The 18862-nt window shown below is 36.1% G+C and overlaps 1 protein-coding gene across 4 annotated transcripts in view; it reads left to right on the top strand.

The window, feature by feature from the left end:
* ATF7IP2 (activating transcription factor 7 interacting protein 2) overlaps window positions 1-18862 on the top strand; it is a 55436-nt gene that overhangs the window by 21956 nt on the left and 14618 nt on the right. For 3 of the 4 annotated variants that reach the window (XM_038540402.1, XM_038540403.1, XM_038540401.1), the window contains exons 5-6: window positions 341-439; window positions 4897-5054. In XM_038540402.1, coding sequence (XP_038396330.1) covers window positions 341-439; window positions 4897-5054 — 257 coding nt within the window. The remainder of the gene's footprint in view (window positions 1-340; window positions 440-4896; window positions 5055-18862) is intronic. The other variant, XM_038540404.1, reaches the window with a different exon arrangement.

Here is an 18862-nt window from a genome sequence, read left to right as displayed (position 1 = left end):
CTTTTAATTAAAAATATATTCTGTGTTAGAGCTTGTACAACATATTTCAGACTGTTCTGGGGTTTTTATTTTGTTCTTATCCCTATAGGCTTACTTGCTGATTGCTGTTTCTACCAACATTAACTTTATTGTGGCTCCATTAGAAGTTTGATGTTTTTATCTTCCATTCTTATGTGCCATACTGGCATCAAACGTGATTTAAATTTTTGCTTATATAAGAATTTGTCATTTATTTGGGTGGATGCCTAAGTCTTATGAGACTGCTTTGGCAGATACATAGTTTTCCTTCAATCTCTATATATTATTTAGTGCGCTGGTTTTGTATTTTTCTTTTTTCTAGGCAAAAATATCAAAACTTCAAAGACGTATTAAAGCAGTATTGCAATGTCAAAAGAATTTCTTGGAAACAAATGTATTAACCAGTAATACAGCCTGTAAGGTTGGTATAAACCCATATGAGCTTTAATTAGCTCATTGACCCACTATTGTAGGTAGTTGGATTTTAAGAAATGAAATCTATTTCCAAACTAAGAAGGCTTTAAAGACAAATTTATATGTAGAATATTCCTGTGATACTATCTCTGGAGAAGATACTGTTAGGTAGCCAAAAGTAAATGCCACTTGTATTTATTTCAAGTGAATAAGAGACAATTTGTGATCCCTACCATTTTATCATGAAACAGATAGTATATAGCAAAGTTGACCAAATTTTACAATGAACACTCATAGATGCAACACTTACATATTTTACCTTCACTATTTTAATATCTATATGTCTGTCAATCTGTTCATCTCCTAAGCCATCTTTATATTTTGTGTATTCATAAATACATTTTTTTGTATCAAAATACACTCTGCAGTATATGCTTCCAAAATATTTCAGCAGGGATATCATTAGAGTTTTGTATCTGTTTGTATTTTTTATATAAAATTTAAATATAATCTTCAGTATATATTCACTGAATTTTTTTCTTGTAGGATCTTTATTAGCTTTGGTATCATATTTATGCTAGCCTCAATAATTAAATTGGAAAGCACTCCCTCCCCTGTATTCTGGAAGTTTGTGTGTAAGATTTTTTTACTTCCTTAAATGTTTGATAGATTGCATCTCTGAAAACTATGTGTGGGCAAGGAGCTTTCTTTTGTAGGAAGACTTTTTCTTGAAATTCAATTCTTTAATAGGTATGGGGCAATTCAGATTTTTCTATTTCCTTTCCTCCTGTATGTTTTGTAAGTTATCTTCACAAGGAATGTGTCCCTTGTATCTATGTTGTTGAATTTGTTGACATAAATTATTGACAACATTTTTTTGTCCTTTTAATATTTGTAGATCTGTAATGATAGACTCTTTCATTTCTGATATTGGTAATCTATATTTTCTGTTTTTCTGGATGAGACTTGCTAGAGTCTTAAAAATCTTATTCTCAAAAAAAAATCTTATTCTTTGTTGTCTCTTCTATTTTTTTATAATTTTCTTTCTTATGTTTGATGTAATTTCTTTTTTCAATTTCTTCAGTGTTAATTTTAAATCATCTTTGTTACTAGAAAACATTTAAAGCTATAAATTTCCTTCTAAGCACTGCTTTTTCTAAGCATTTTCTATGCATCTTTTCAGTGATTAGACATTGTACTTTTGTTTTTCTTCAGTTGAAAATAATTTATAACTTCCCTTGTGGTATTGTTCTTTGACCTATGGGTTATTTAGAAGTATGTGTTTAATTTCCAGCATTTGGGACCTCTCTATTTTATTTTGGTCAGAGAACATACTGTGTAAAATTTCAGTCTTGAGAGTTACTGACACTTACTTTATAGCCCAAGATATGCTTTTCCTTCCTTAGTGAATGTTCCGTGTACACTTGAATGTTGGATATAATGTTCTACAAATGTCACTTTTGTATTGAGTTTGCCACAGTGCTTGATAGTGGCGAATAATGATCCCTAAAAGCTATCCATGGCTTCATCCCCAGAACCTGTGAGTATGTTACTCTGCATGTTCAAAGAAGCTCATAGATGGGGAGATTATCCTTGTGGGATTAGTGTGATTATTTCAAAGGCAGAAGAAAGAGATGGGATGATGGAAGCAGAGGTTGGAATGATTGCACTGAAGATGGAGGAAGGGGCTAGGAGCCCAGGAATCCTGGCAGCTTCTAGAAGCTAGAAAAAGGAAACACTCCCTTGAAGCCTTCCAGAAAGGATGCAGCCCTGCCAACACTTGATCTTGGCATAGTGAAACTTGATTTCAAACTTCTAGCCTCCAGAACTGTTAAGGAATAAATTTCTGTTATTTTAAACCACCCAGTTTGTGGTAATTTGCTATAGCAGCCTTGGGAAACTAATAGAGAATGTGGTACCGGCAAGTGTGGGATACTACTGTAACAAACACCTAAAAATGTGCAAGTGGATTTGGAATGGGGTCATGGATGGAGACTGAAAGAATACTGATGAGCATGAGTTTTTAAAAGCCTGGATTGACTTTCAGTAGAAATACAGATGTTAAAGACTGCAAGCAAGTGCTCAGAAGACATGAGGAGTACCTAAGAGAAAATCTGCATTGCCCCAGAGAATACGTAAATATTCATAAACTGACAGTTGGTGGAAATTCGGACATTTATTTATTTTTAAAAGATTTTATTTATTTATTCATGAGAGACACAGAGCGAGAGGCAGAGACACAGGCAGAGGGAGAAGCAGGCTCCATGTAGGGAGCCCTATGCGGGACTCGATCCCGGGTCCCCAGGGCAACACCCTGGGCTGAAGGCAGGCTCTAAACCGCTGAGCCACCCGGGCTGCCCAAATTTGGACATTTAAAAGCACCATTGGTGAGGACCCTAAAGAAATGAGGAACATTACTAGAGACTGTAGGAAAGGAGATTCTTGTTACATAGTGGCAGAAAGCGTAGCTGAACCGTGTGCTACAGTGACATGGAAAACAATTTGTAAGTGATGGAATGGGATTTCATTAGGCAGATGAGATTTTTTAAAAAAAAAAGATTTACTTATTTGAGAGAGAAAGGAGGAGCAGAGGGAGAGGAAGGAGCAGACTCCCTGCTGAGCGTGAAGCCTGACCTAGGGTTCAATCCTAGGATCCTGAGATCATGACCTGAGCCAGAGTCAGATGCTTAACTGACTGAGCCACCCACGCACCCCAGGCCAATGAGATTTTTAAGCAGTGTTGAAGGTTTGGCTTGATTTCTTTCTTGTGAGAGGGAAGAGATCATTTGAAGGAGTTTCTATCTAACAAAAAGGAAGCACAACTTGATTGGGATATTCTGAGCCTACTCAGGTTACAGAAGACCCTAAAATTAGGAAGTTCACCATCAAAAAAACCATGTGCCAGAGAGAAAGCCAGTGGTGTATTGGATCCTTTGGCTAGTGCCTTACAAGGATCAAAAGGTCAGAGTATTCAGTCACACGTCACATGGAAGTTCTTTGAAGAGCTTAAGTATTTGACTCCTTATGCAGGCAGTTACCTGGTTTAGATTTAGCATACAGGTCCTGGACTCCTTCTGTGACTCCTTTTAGTCACAAAGACAGTTTACTTTTCAAAGCCCATAGAGTGCTGTTTTGGTTGGTTTCCTTCTTCTGGCTCCACTGGATCTCCTGTTCAATCCTTGCAGGTGCTCCCTGGGCATCCTGTTGACTTTGGGTGGGAATTTCAGGAAACAGCCTGTAGTCACTCCCATGGCAGTGGATGGGGCCTGCCACTGCCCCAGCGATGGAGTAGAAACAACACTGATGCTTCAGTAATCCTTGCCCAGGCTGTCCCAAATGAGGGTTGATAGTCCCGCCTCTGTTCCAGGTGTGGAGTCCTGGGATTTGGTCCCTGGCTGGGCTTTGCTAATACTGCTACTGTAGCTGGTTAGGTCCACTGTGCTCAGGTTGTCAGGTGGGGACCAAGATGACACAAATGCAGTGAATATGGCTGCTGGTTTTGCAGGTATGGAGTAGGGGTTCAGCCACCCCTGCTCTAGGTTTGGGGAGAAGGATGGGTCCCTGGCATTTGTGGCACCCATTGTGTAGGATATACGGATAGTAAAAACAGAGGGAGCTCACTGTGCTTTCTCTCTGCAATCTCACGATCCGCAGTCAGCCTGCCCTTTTCTTCCACCCTTCAGAGGCATTTTATGATGGATCTGTTATCTCCAGGGTTTTTCATTATACTTAGATGAGAACAGCAGGGAAAAGTGAGCCACTTTGTCCTGGAACTGAAAGGATACCAAATATTTTTTGCTATTGTTTTCCAATGTTGTTTGAACCTCTTTCTAACATACAGAATCTGCAAACTTAATAACATTTCAGAATTCTGTCTCTGTGTACGGTCGTCTTTGTTCATGTTACCCACCAGAAAGGCTCATGAGTTGGGCAATCAGCTTGATCCTTTTGTATTGATTAATAGACGTATATTTTAAATACTGCACATTCTCAACCAAATACGGACTAAGTGTTTCAGCTTCCAAGTTGTAAACAAAACTCAACTGGAAGAACAATTTGAAAATTAGTTTTATTTCTGGTCTTCACTTATTAGGAGTATAATGGAAGTACAAGTTTGCTTGTTAAGAGTCTAGTGTTTCTGAGTTCCTAAAACATAGTCTAACAGGAATAAAATGCTGTCTGAGTACTTAGGTATTTGTTTTTCCTTTCCACCCAAGCTAGGAAGTTGATTTGTACTATCATTATTTTTATTTCTTAGAAGTATTTTTTAAATTCATCTTGGCAGAGAAACTGCAAGCATTGTCATGAGCCATTGAAATACATATAATTTAACATATGTTTTGCCATTTGTATTCAAGAATATTTTGAAAACGTTTTCCAAGTGAAATTTTACCTATATCAATTTCGTGTAGAAGACAAGTGGTAACACTCCTTTTAACTGCTTTTTCTCCACCCAATTAACAGGTTATAAATTCAGAGACCATGAATTTGAATCAGAATCCAGAGTCAGTCAGTCCAGATGAAAGACAGACCTCTGTGAGTTCTGAAACTTCTGACCCTTCAGAAAAATCAAATGAGAAGGTTAACTTATCACGGGATCGTGATGAGGCTGTTTCAGAAAGGTAGGCATTTCTACAAAAATGCATAAACTTATCTAAGTATATGCTTGTAAACATACCATTTCTCAGTTAAGCATGAAACAGCTTAAAGGTTCGTATTCGTTCTTGCCTGTTATGAAGGAATGGGGTTGGTTATCCAGGGCTTTTATCATTGTTTTAACAGTACCAAGTATGGGTATACCTGGCTGACTCTCTCCATAGAGTATGCGACTCTTGATCCTCCAGTTACTGGGTTCGAGCCCCATTTGGGAATAGAGTTTACCTTTAAAAAAAAAGAAACTGTACTAAATAAAATTTTGTATTAGCTAGGGGATTGGATTTTGCATTGTGGTGTGTTTGGTATGCATCTTTGGTATGCTAATCCGAGTGATCACTTGATCATTCTAATGGTTTGTGTTCTACACTTGGAAAAGTCAATGTCCTATAAAACAGTGGCTTACAAAAGTTAGAAGAGGAAGGCTAAGAAAGTTAAGAGTAGGAAAGAAGTTCCTAAAAGTATTTGTTTCCTACAGGTTGAAAGCAGTATCATGAATCATGATAACATTAAACTGCAGCAAACAGGTTAATTTATTTGTCTAATCGAGTCAAAAAGCAGCCACGACACCTTAAGAGATTAAGGGCTGATCTAGGAAAGAAATCATTTAGTTTAACAAAGGAACACGGTTTGTGATTCCCACCTAGATTGATGTTGCTGGGAGGGACATTTTAATGAATTGTTTTCTTTGGTCTGGTGATTTGCAACAGTTTGGAGCTTTATAGTATTATATATTTATTCTTAGCATTAACTCCATAAAATGTTTCTAAGGTTTTCCCTTTTATATGTTAAATTGTAATCCAGCTTTTAAAAAGAGAATATATAGCCCAAAATAAGGAATTATTTGAAGAATAACACCCTTTCCCCCATATCGCTACCCAGACTCAAGGGGGCGACAAAATGAAGTCTACAAATCTGTATCATCTGCAGTATATCCTTTGTTTTGAGGAATTTACATGCAGTTTTGACTCTTCCAAAGAAACCCGAATATTGCATGGTATTGAATCCTACATTTTAGTTTTGAACCAGGAAGCTGCTATGAAGAAGTCATTTATTTAGTTTGTGAAGGCAAGAGTCACATTTCAGTGAGTCTTTGTTGTTACCACTTTTTTTTTTTTTTTTTAAGATTTTATTTATTTATTCATGAGAGACAGAGAGAGGCAGAGACACAGGCAGAGGGAGAAGCAGGCTCCATTCAGGGAGCCCGACGTGGGACTAGATCCCTGGTCTCCAGGATCACGCCCTGGGCTGAAGGCCGCGCTAAACTGCAGAGCCACCTGGGCTGCCCATGTTGTTACCACTTCTTAATGTGTGTGCTGAAACTCAAAAAAGGGACAGAAAAGAAAACTAAAATGTTAGTGATAGAAGCAAAAAAGTGAAGACCCCATTAAAATAGCATTTTGTGGACTAATGTGTCAAATTTTTATCAGTGGCTTCTATCTATGTTATGAACAACCCACCTTATGCTCTATAATAAAGGAAGAACCTGCAATTTAAGAAACTTGTCCCAGGCAGCTGTGCTAACAAGAGAGTATATAACTTGAACCTGATGGGTGGATTCAATGGTGAGTTTTCTAAAACACTGAAGAAAGAACACCAATTTTAAACAAATTTCCAAAGAATAAGAAAAGAGGGAATATTTTTCAGTTCATTTTATGAGACTAGATACTAAAATCTAGTATATCTGTGATACTCTGATACTAAAATCAATTTTAACATTTTACAGAAATGGAAAATTACAATCCATTTTTACCCATAAAATAGATGTAGATATCCTAAACAAGACACTAGTAAAGCCAAGTTCAACATCTATAAAAGTTGAGTTTGTCTCAGGAATGCTGCAAGGTTGGTTCAATAATAATAATAAAAAAAAAATCAGTTAATGTAATTTTCCAGGACAAGAATCATTATTAACTCACAATAGAAGTAAGATTTGATAAAATACTTGTTTATGATTAAAAACAAATTCTTGGCAAACTTGGAATAGGGAGGTACTTCCTTAATCTGATAAAGAGTATCCAGAAAAACCCTAAGAGAGATCGGATGATCAAATATTGGAAGTATTTCCTTTGAGTACAAAATAGAAGAATGCCTCCTGTCACCACTTTAACATTATACTGTGGCTCTTGACTAATGAAAGAAAAAGAGGTTAATATAGAAAGGATTGAAAAAAAGGAATAAATATTATTGCTATTCATGGATGATTGGGGTAGGTATATAATGTAGGAAATCCGAAGTAACTTACAGATAAATTATTAGGATTAACAAGATGTTAGCAAGATTGCCATTCTCAAATATATAAGAAATTATATTCCTATATACCAGATACAAACAATTAGGGAATTAAAGAATGTTTTGAAAGGACATGATACCAATACTATAGCACCAAACCTAGGAATACATTTAATAAAACATGTAATAATTGAAGAAAATTATAAAACTTTGAGAGATAGTAATTCAGTGACGAAATGAACTATGTTTTTGGGTTGGACAATGCAGTATTTATTAGAATGTTTTCACTTTTGTTCAAATTAATTTATAGAGTGCAATTTCAATCAGTTTTCTACTGTGTAATTTTGTGGAACTTGACAACTAATTTGATTCTAAAATGTATACATAAATGCAGTGGATTAAGAGACCAAGATATCCATCAACTAGAGAAATTAAAAGGAAGAAATTTGCTATCAGATGTCAGGACACTACAAAACCACAGCAATTAAAATACTGTGATGTTATTCATCAATTCAAGTGATAGACAAATAGAGCCAGGGTCACAGAGAACCCAGAAACCCATGCATATGTGTATGTGTGATATGTGATGGAGGTTATATGGTGTACATCATTTAGGAAATGATTGATTTAGTAAATGGTGTAGTTACTTTGGTATTCATGTTGAGTGAAATATGAAAGATATTGGATCCCTATGTCAGACCACATTAAAATCAATCTGTGGATTAAGGAACTCAAAATCTAAAGGAAAGTTATAAAGCTTTTAGAAGGTAATATAGAATATCTTCATGAACGTTGGATAAGGAAGGATTTCTTTCTCTTTTTTTTTAAGGATTTTATTTATTCATTTATTTATTCACGAGAGACACACAGAGAGCCCAACGTGGGACTCCATCGCAGCACTCCGGGATCACAGCCTGAGCTGTGCTCAGCAGCTGAGCCACCCAGGCATCCCTAAGGAAGGATTTCTTAAGACACAAATACCTTTGCAATAAAAAAAAAATTGATCAGTTTTACAACATTAAAATTAGAAACTTCTCTTAAGCTGCTGTAATTTTAGTGAGAAGATAGGCTATCAAGTGAGAAAGACACTTGCACCACATAGAACCTCTAGAGGCCCAGGTCCCAGAGTATACATAAAGAACTTTAAATCAATGAGAAAAAGTCAGATAATACAAAAGAAAAATGGGCAAAAAGACTTGTGTATCTACTTCACAAAAGAGGAATTCCAAATGACCAATATGAAAAGGTGCTCATCTTCATTAGTAATCAGAAATGCAAGTTAAAGCCACAGTGAGATGCCTTTTCATATTGGTAAGGAAAAGTAAAGCATTTTAAAATCTGACAACACCAGGTGTATCGGTGAGGTTTTGAAATAACAGGAATTGATTTTATTTAACATTTTTGTTGTTAGAACCGTAAATTGGTGTAATGCTTTAGAAAAAATTTGGCAGAGGCACCTGGGTAGCTCAGTGGTTGAGCGTTTGCCTTTGGCTTAGGTTGTGATCCTGGGGTCCTGGGATAGAGTCCAACATCAGGCTCCTCGCAGGGAGCCTGTTTCTCCCTCTGCCTATGTTTCTGCCTCTCTCTCTGTGAATAAATAAATAAAATCCTTAAAAAAAAATTGGCATTATCTAAAAATATTTAAGATCTGAATATTCTTTGATCTCACAGGCCCACTTTTTATATTGATCCACTGAATGTGCAATAAATATATGTAGAGGAATGTTCATTAGCATTTTTTGTAATCAAAAACTAGAATGACAAAAACCCTATCTACAGTTGAAAAGAAAATTACATTGTAGTAAGTCCTTATAAAGGAATTCTGTATTTTAATGGAAATGGAAAAACTGTGGTCACAAGCAGCAATATGAGTTACTCCAAAAACATGGAAAAGCAGACACAAATAGTAGGATTCTGTTCAGTTAAAGGTCAAATATAGCCAGAAAGAAAGTACATTATGTAGGAAGTCAAGGGTAAATAGTAAATCTCCAAAACAAAGAATTTAGCACTACAAATGCCATTTATGGAGGAAATTTATGATACAGAATAGAGGTGTGTGTGTTTCTGAAGTGCTGATCGTGTAAACTGTATTTATCTGAGCGGCGGCTATATGCTTTGTAATTATTTCTTAAACTATACATGTGCTTTTAATCCAATTCAAAAAGTCTATTAGAAAATTTAGATTGTCTAATCTCACTGAGATGTGTGGGTTCATACTACTTGCTTGCTTTCATCTATTTTATGGGCCTTTTCCCCTGTCTGTCTGTCTCTATTTTAACCTTCTTTTGGGTTAATCTTTTTTCTTTTCCCATTACTTATTAATTATACATCTTTCATTGTTTCTTTAGAAATTATCCTTAAAAAAATCATGATTTTGATTCTCGACTCTAATAATTAGAATCCAATATGAATTACGTTGACCATTTTGTAGGTAATGTTTGACCTTAAAACCCTGTAATTCCATTTACTGCTTCCCCTCCATCTTTTGTGTGTTTTCACACAATTTTATATTACAGTTGACCATTGAACAACACAGCACCAACTCACACGTAATTTTTGACTCACCTTGAATTTAACTATTAATAGTCTACTGTTGACTGGAAGCCTTACTGATAATATAAACAGCCAATTAAGCATTTTGTATATGCTATATGGTATATACATAATTTTTTTAGTAACATAACTTAGAGAAAAGAAAATATTAAAAATTGTAAGAGAAAATGCACTTGAGTGTACTATACCTTATTCATTGAGAAAAAATCCATATACAGTTCGAACCCTTGTTGTTGGAGGTCAGCTATATTTTAAGTCTCAGAAGATGAAATCACAATTTTGTATAGTCATTATTCATTTAGAGCTATCTACCTATTTACCCTTCCTGTTGCTCTTCATATATTTCCATCTGGGAAAATTTTCCTTCTGCCTGTAGAACTTTGTTACTTCTTTTTTTAGTTTTGCTCAAGATAAATTCTGTCAAGTTTTTTTGGTCCGGAAATAATTCTATTTTGTCTTTATTTCTAAAGGATATTTTAACATAAGTATTGAATTGTAGGTATTTCCTTTCAGAACTTGCAAGATATCATTACATGTCTTGACTTCTATAATTTCTGTTGAAAAGTTAGCTTCATTCTTATTGTGGCTTCTTTGAAGATAATATCTGTATTTATGCTTTTAAGATATTCCACTTCTGTTTGGTTTTTCTTAATATACTGTATGGTGCTATTTGTGGGGACATGGATTTAATGTTTGTTTTTTTAAGTTATCTTGATTGGGGCTCACAGTTTTTCATGAATCTGGTTTTATGTCTTCCATTATCTTTGGAAAACTCTTCACCATTATCCTTCAGAAATTCCTTCAGCACCACTCCATCACTTCTCCCCTTCAGTATTCTAATTATATGCACACCATCCTTCAGTCTGGATATTTTCTACTGCACTGTTTTCCAGTTTATTAATGTTCCCTTCATCTGGATCCAAGTGGCTGTTAAACCCATGTATCAAATTGTCAATTTCATTTTGCTTAATTTTTAGTTCTTCCCTTCCCCTTTCCATTTTATTTTATTTTATTTTTAAGAGAGCAAGAGGGCATGCGCATTTGCGAGCAGTGGGGCAGGAACAAAGGATGAGGGAGGGAGGAAATCTTAAACAGGCTCCACACTGAACGCTAAGCCCGCTAAGCCAGATACTGGGTTTGATTGCACAACCCTGAGATCATGACCTGAGCTGAAATCCAGAATCAGATGCTTAACTGACAGTCACCTATGCAGCCCACCGTTGTATTCTTTTCTATAGATTGAGGTTCTCTGGTGATATTCTTTATCTTGTCCATGTGTTGAACATTTAAATCACTGTCATTTTCTGTTCCATTTATTATGACCCTTGTATCCAGCTCACCCTGAGCTCTGTTTCTATTTGGTATTTTAAAATTTTTATCCTATTTCTTATTGTAACTGCTAATTTTTTTATTTTAATCTTAAACATTGTGTATTGAAAATTGTAGAAATTCTAAATGAAGTTACCTTCCACCAGAGTAGATTTACCCTACACTCTGGCAGGCAGCAGATAGAGGGACAGACTCTGTTGATGGTCTTAAAATATGGGCACACATTCTTTGATATACTCTTCCTTTAAAAAAATGGAGTCTAATTTTTGTCTTGGGCTATACTTAGTGACAGCAGATAGAATATGGCATAAGTGACAATATGTAACACATCATAAAAAGCATCATAGCTTCCTTTTTCTCTCTTGGATTGCTTGCTCTGGGGCAAGTTAACTGCCATATTAAGATGGCAGCAAACATAGGTTACTAGAGGACATCAAGCAGCCTGTGCAGAATCCCACATGGTAAGGCATTCTGCCAACAGCCATGAGTAAACCATTTTGGGAGCAGGACCTTCAGCCCTCATTGAGCCTTCAGTTGATTGCAGCTCCTGCCATCATCCTGACTGCAACCTCATGACCGATCCTGAGCCTAAAACCCCAACTATACTGCTCCATATTACATTACCCAGAGAAACTGAAATAATAAATATTTATTTTTTAAGCCATTATGTTAAATAACACATTTCAGTCTAATCAGGAATTGAACAGAACTGAAGCTTATTTGCAGTCTTTATAAGACTCCATCTATTTTGATTTTTACTCCATCCTCCATGTATGGCATAGCCTTCTATGACTTCCACCAGAAAGACTGGGATGTTACCTTTGGCTCCCCTTCTATTGCTGGTCATATGTTCCAATTTTTGCCTCCCCAATACAGTCCATTGTAATATCAGCCACCATCTGCCTGGCTTCTCAGTATTCCTGAATGGTTTAGTTGACAGACGCCCTAAGAGGAACACCAGTGGCAAGTGTCTAGCCCACTTCTATATACACTCTCTCTCTGGAATCTCAGTTCTTTAAGTTGTCTTCTACTACAGCTTTCTGATGTCTTCAAAGATAGATATATGTGTGTACACACATACACTATCAAACAAATACATATAAAGTTACATTTCTTAAAAATTTTGTAAATAATACCTTCTCAAATTGTTCAAGTATAGGGGTTCCATCATAGCTGTTCTGTGTAACAGTTTATATACTACTTTATGACTTATTTAAAATTTTTCAAAAAATATTTAAGAAATAAAGGAATTTTAAAAAGGAAAGCAAAAACATATTGTTCCCACTATTATTACAACTCTAGAGAAAGCCAGGAGGTTTTATGCCTGTTTTTTCTGTTAACCCCGAGTATTGAAGGAATTAATGCCACAACTATGTCTGTAATGGTTGGATTTAGAAGTGTAAGCATTTTTCTTCTGAGAATGTGAAGAAAATGGGAAAGGCAGTAATAGCTAAGCTGAAGAAGTTCATAGCAGATAAGGCTTATGGACTAGAACACATGTTTGAAGGAAAGGAACTTGCTTAAATAGGAAGAAAATGCCTTTATATGCAGTCATTTCCAAAGATGAAAAGCAAGATCAAGGTGTAAGGCATCCAAGAACAGAGTATTTCACCAATGTTGATTGAATGAAACATTAATTATGCCTAAAACATAAGTGTGGATTGAATTTTATGAGAAATATTTGTAGAAATCAAAGGGTGAAAAGCCATTACCAGCCACAATATTTTAATATTTCCTACAATGTTGCATGTGCTCCTTCCTACTCATTCTTTATTAACATTAATTTAATCTTAAGAAAATTCTCCCTGTTTTACAGATGAAGAAACCAAGGCACAGTTTCTTGCCCAAAACACTCAGCTAGTAAGTGGCCAAGCCAGTAAAGCCACCAGTGCATTTAGACCCAGACAAATTTGTCTCCAGAACCCATGATTTTACATTATTATAACATTACCCAGAAAGTTGTAATTACTTTATCTATCTATCTATCTATTTATAATTACTCGTTTTAGACACAAATTTTTCTCTAAGGTAAAATGCAGGTAGAAAACATAGGTATATCTAGAATGAATATGAAAATCATCCCTGTCTTTGGTTTTCTTCTCAGATATGGTTCATTTAAAAAAATAACCATCATTGGGGCATCTGGGTGGCTCGGTTGGTTACGCGTCTGACTCTTGACTTCAGCTCAGATCATGAGATTGAGCCCTGTGTCATTCTGCACTGGGCATGGAACCTGCTTCAGAACTTCTCTCTCCTTCTCCACCCACTGCCTACATTCATACACTCTTGCTTTCTTAAAAAAAAAAAAAAAAAAAAAAGTTTAAAAAAAGAACAGCCCTTGGGGTGCCTGGCTGACTCAATTAGTTGGGTGTCCAACTCTTGATTTCAGCTCAGGTCATGATCTCAGGCTCATGGGATCTAGCTCCTCATTGGGCTCTAAGTTCAGTGGAGAATCTGCTTGATATTTCTCTCTCTCTCTCTCTCTCTCTCTCTCTCTGTATATATATCCCTCTGCCCCTCCCCCACCACTTGCTCTCTCACTCTTTCTCTAAAGTAAATAAGTCTTAAAAAAACAAAAATAACAGCCATCATTGGTAGCAGTCAGTGGAACAGTTTTGTAAAAGTAATGTATCATATGCTCATAAAATTTCAGTCTTTAGTTTGCAGATAGATTTCTTGGGATAAATAGTAACAACTTTATATACACAAACACATGCCCTATATGTGTATAATTTTTTAAATAAAGTTAATTGAATAATACTCACTGAACTCTGCACAAACTGAGCATATCCCTTGGCAAATTTTGACAAAGTAAACACACTTTGTAAATATCTCCCAGATCAAATTAGTGGCATCTAATCTGCCTCATGTCCCACCCCTAGTCTCTAATCCCACCCCTACCACATTGACCTAAGTAACCACTATCTGAGCTTTAACACCATAAATTGTTTTTGTTTAGTTTTCAGGTTTATATAAATGGAGTCATACTCTGAACTCTTAGGTGTCTTTTTTGCCCAACACTGTGTGTTGTGAGGGTCACCTGTGCTGTTGCTTAGCTGTAATAATTTATTCATTCTTGTTGCTATATAGTACTCATCACACAAATAAACCTCAGTTTGCTTATTCACAACTGGGCATCTAGGTTGTTTGCAGATTGGGAAAATTTGAGAAGTGCTATTGTGAACATTCCATCACTTGTCTTTTGGTGAATGCACATACATTTCTGTTGGACACTTGCCTAGGAATGGAATTGATAGGTCATAGAATATGTATATTTTGAGGTTTAATAGATATTACCAAACACTTTACCAAGGAGAGATCATACCAAACCTACCTTCCCATTAGATAGTATAATGAGGTTTTTTGTTTTTCCATGTCCTTGCCATCACTTAATATTAGCTGCCTTTTTTGCTTTAGCCACACTGCTATGTATATAGCATCATGTACTGAGTTTTGTTTTGTTTTTGTAAGATTTTATATATGTATTTGAGAGAGAGTCTGAGCAAGCATGAGCAGGGGAGGTGGGAGAGAGAGAGAAGCAGACTCCCTGCTGAGCAAGGAGCCCAGTGATGCAGAGCTGGATCCCAGGACCCCGGGATCATGACCAGAGCCAAAGGCAGATGCTCAACCATTTGAGCCATTCAGGGGCTCCCATATATTAGCTTTAATTTGTATTTCCTTCTGATAATGAAGGGAAGCACATTTTTATGTTAGTCATTTTGATACCTTTTATGACATTTCTCAAGACTTTTGTGTTTTCCCTTTGACTTGCCTATCTTAAGTTTTTTGTCTATATATTTACTATAAGTATCTTTTTCCATCCAAGTCTTTCCACTTTTCTAATAGTGTCTTTATGTGAATTGACTTCCTAATTTCACTGTAGTCTTTTTTTTTTTTTTTCATAATTTCTACTTTTTAATGTGCATGTTTTATAACCCTAGCTTCAGGATCATCTATATAATGATTTCTGTTGTCTGTCCATTTCTGGTCATTTCAGTCTGTCTTTTGGCATGCTTGATAATTTCTGAAAAATTGGTGAGGCTATGGAATATCATCTTACTGTACACAAGGTTTATTCTCCCTGGCAGAGTATGACCTGGTCACCTAATATACTTAGGGAAAGGTATAAATGGAGGCTTGTTGTTAATGTGGTAAGACTCCTACCCCTAGTTCACTGTGGCTCTTAAGACATAGACCTCCATGGATTCCCAGCTGAAAACCTGGAGCCTTCACTAGGATCCCTCCACCTTAATGGGTCCCTCTTTACTGCCTCAGCCCAATGAGAAAACCAGAAATTCCACTCTGCTCTTTAAGGTCTTTCTGCTTGGTTTCTTAAACTCCTAAATAATACTATATTTGATGTACTATAGCAGCAAGCAGAAATACTTAAAATACTAGAAATATTGGGACACCTGGTTGGCTCAGTTGGAGGAGCATGTGATTCTTGATCTTGGAGTTATACATTTGAGCCCCATGTTGGGAGTAGAGATTACTTAAATAAACTTTTAAAAAATAAAATATTAGAAATATTTTAGAAATGTTAAATGAAGAATTTTGAGATTGATAGGAGATTTTGACTACAGTGTAATGAACATCTGAAAAGAATTGTTTATAATTAAGCAACAAAATATAGTCATCAGTCTTCCAGCCATATGATGACTATTTCTAGTAGAAAAAATATATATATATAAAATAAACTTTGTAAGTTTTGTTGGAGGCCAAAAATAGAAGAATGGAATATTCTTGATAAAATTTAGATCTAAACATTTGTTTTTGTTTACTGAACTTAGAAATAATGGCTACTAGAATTTCTTACTGATACATTTGGGAAAAATTATTGAATTAACTATGTTTTAAAATGTGCATGAAAAAAATAAAATGTGCTTGAAAACCAGTTGATTTCAGAAAACTAAAATGAACGTGTAGAAAATGTCTGCTTCTGCCCATGAAATATTAATTGCTACAGGAATTGTTCTTTTGTTGTCAACAAGTAGAAAACCAAAGTAAAAAAGAATTGTGTGCAGACATTGTTCAACAGGGAGCAAAAACTCTCTCCCTGGGAGAAGGGAAAGTGTGAAATGCACTCTACAATTGTTCAAGATTACTCCCTGGAGGCATTTCACAGGTTGAAGGACAAGGGCAGGAAGAGCTCAAACAGCCTTAGAGGTCTTACCACATTTATTTATTTTTTTAAATTTTTTTTAAAAGATTTTATTTATTTATTCATGAGAGACACACACAGAGAGAGAGGCAGAGACACAGGCAGAGGGAGAAGCAGGCTCCATGCAAGGAGCCCAATGTGGGACTCGATCCTGGGTCTCCAGGATCACACCCTGGGCTGCAGACGGCGCTAAACCGCTGCGCCACCGGGGCTGCCCCTCTTACCACATTTAGATCAGAGATTGGGGAGTCTGAGTTGGCTAAGACTTTGTGCGGAGGAACAATGAAGAAAGCAAATTGTGTAAAGGTAGAACTCGGTTGATCTCCAAAGAGAACCTCTTAAATCATTGGCTGAATACAGATCTATGCATGCAAAGACTGAAACTACAAGAGGCCAGGGGGGAAAAAAACATTGAAAAGAAGACCAGACATTTCTTGGATATTGTACAGGGCTGGGAACATTTTGTTTTCCCTACTAGCTATAATGAAAAAACTTATAATGTAGAGTAACAGTAAAGAGTCCTTAGGTAGACATAATAGTGAGGGTGACCTAGTCCTAGACTAAGGACTGCAGTGGGCCTACTCCCGAAAAGCTAAAAGGATACAGAGGATACAACTAATCCTGAGTAATTTAACTGCATACCAGAGTAAAGTCCAGCACTCTTTGAAAGAATGAAACATCATCCATCATTCATGTGAATTTTACAATGTCTGGCATCTAATCAAAAATTACCAGGCATGCAAAGTAGCAAAATATAGCAAGGAGAAAACAGATATGCTAGAAACAACGTTTGATGGACAACAATGATGTAAAGCAGCTATTATCAGGATAGTGTTCATGTCCCAACAGTAAAAAGGAAAATGTGAAAATAGAAGATGTTAAAAAGAAAAATTGAACTTCTAGAGACAAAAACTGAAGAGTCAAGAGTACATTGATTAGGATTAACAACAGGATAGGTAATTACTGATTTTTAAAGACAGTGGAATAGCAATATAAACTTTAAACAAAAGCATGGGGAGAAAAAAGACTAAAACGATGAACAGAACAGCAAAGACCTTTGGAACAGTATCAAGGAGTCTAATATTATATATATATCTTTGAAGTTTCACCAGTTGGGAGAAGAGAGCAAAGATGTTAAATCTAAAATTTTTCCAAATTTGTTAAAAATTCAAAACCCACAAATGTTAAAAAAAAAAAAAAAAAGTGATAAAGATTAAAGGAAAACCACATAATCAGACTGGTGAAAGCCAGTAGTGACAAGAAAATCTTAAAAACAGCCAGAGAGAAAAGACTCATCATACAGAAAGGAATAAAAAGATAAGACCAAGAAACTTCTTGATGTGCACTATTTAAACTAAAAGACATCTCTAAAGCATTGAAATACAGGGACATCTCTAAGACATTGAAAGAAAAACTACCCATTAAAATTTCTATACTCTGTGAAAATATCTTTCAGACATGTAGGGGAAAACACATTTTCACACTAAAAAAAAGGTGGGGGGGGGGGGCGTGTGTAGAGAATACATCAGCAGGAGACCTGCATTGCAGGAATTGTTAAAGGAAGTTTTACAGGAAGAAGGAAAATAAAACTAGATGGAAATTTGCAAAGGTAAAAAGATGAAGAGTGCTGGATATTATAAATATGTGGGTAATAGAAAATATATTTCTGTGTATATATATATGTGTACATCATACTATTCCTGTATATTATGTGGGAGGGTGTATAAATCATACTATTTATAGTTTTTCTGTATATAGGCAACAAATAGTTGGAATTTAAAATTTTAAATCAATACTATTTACAATAACATTAAAGAACATGATATACAGAGGGATAAGATTATCAAAATATCTGTAAGACCTAACCTCAAAACTACAAAGTAGATTTCAGATTTGTGATTTAGCACATAAGGAGTCTTACAAACTGAAAAAACCAGCACCTCCTTTTAAATCCATTAGATAAGTAAAGTCACTGAGCAAAACACTGCCCCCAAAGTTGGAGCGACGACAGAGGCAGAAATGATAATCACAACATTTGGGAACGAGAGCAGAAACCCAAAAGCAGAAACTTCCATGGGAACCAGTGCCAGTTTAGGAAAACCTAAACTTAATTGCCGGAGGCTCAGAATAGACACATCAAGAGTTAAAAACTCCAGGGGAGCCCATAATTTTGTTTTACCTCCAGGAGCGCTACCAGGTCCTTACAGTGAATCCTGGAGAAAATACCTCCCGCCTGCAGCAGCCAGTTGGTGAAAGGAGCCTTTGAAATGTACCAGACCACTCTGTTCTTAACAAGGCCTGTCCAGGGAGAAACTACTACTAGAGCCCAACTCCTGCTCCCGCTAGCCTTCCACATGGAGGAAGTGAATCCCCAACTCTAGCAGCTCCATCCATCCTGTCCCACCTAAAGCAGACGGGCAGTCAGAGAAGCACTGGTGAAGTTTACACTCCAGGGGTGTAGGCTTACTTAGAAGACAGAGCTAATCATAGGATTAGTAGAGC

Source organism: Canis lupus, chromosome 6, assembly GCF_011100685.1.
Source record: "Canis lupus familiaris isolate Mischka breed German Shepherd chromosome 6, alternate assembly UU_Cfam_GSD_1.0, whole genome shotgun sequence".
Classification (NCBI taxonomy): domain Eukaryota; kingdom Metazoa; phylum Chordata; class Mammalia; order Carnivora; family Canidae; genus Canis; species Canis lupus.
Note: the sequence above shows the minus strand (reverse complement) of the source record. Positions and strands in the feature narration are given on the sequence as shown.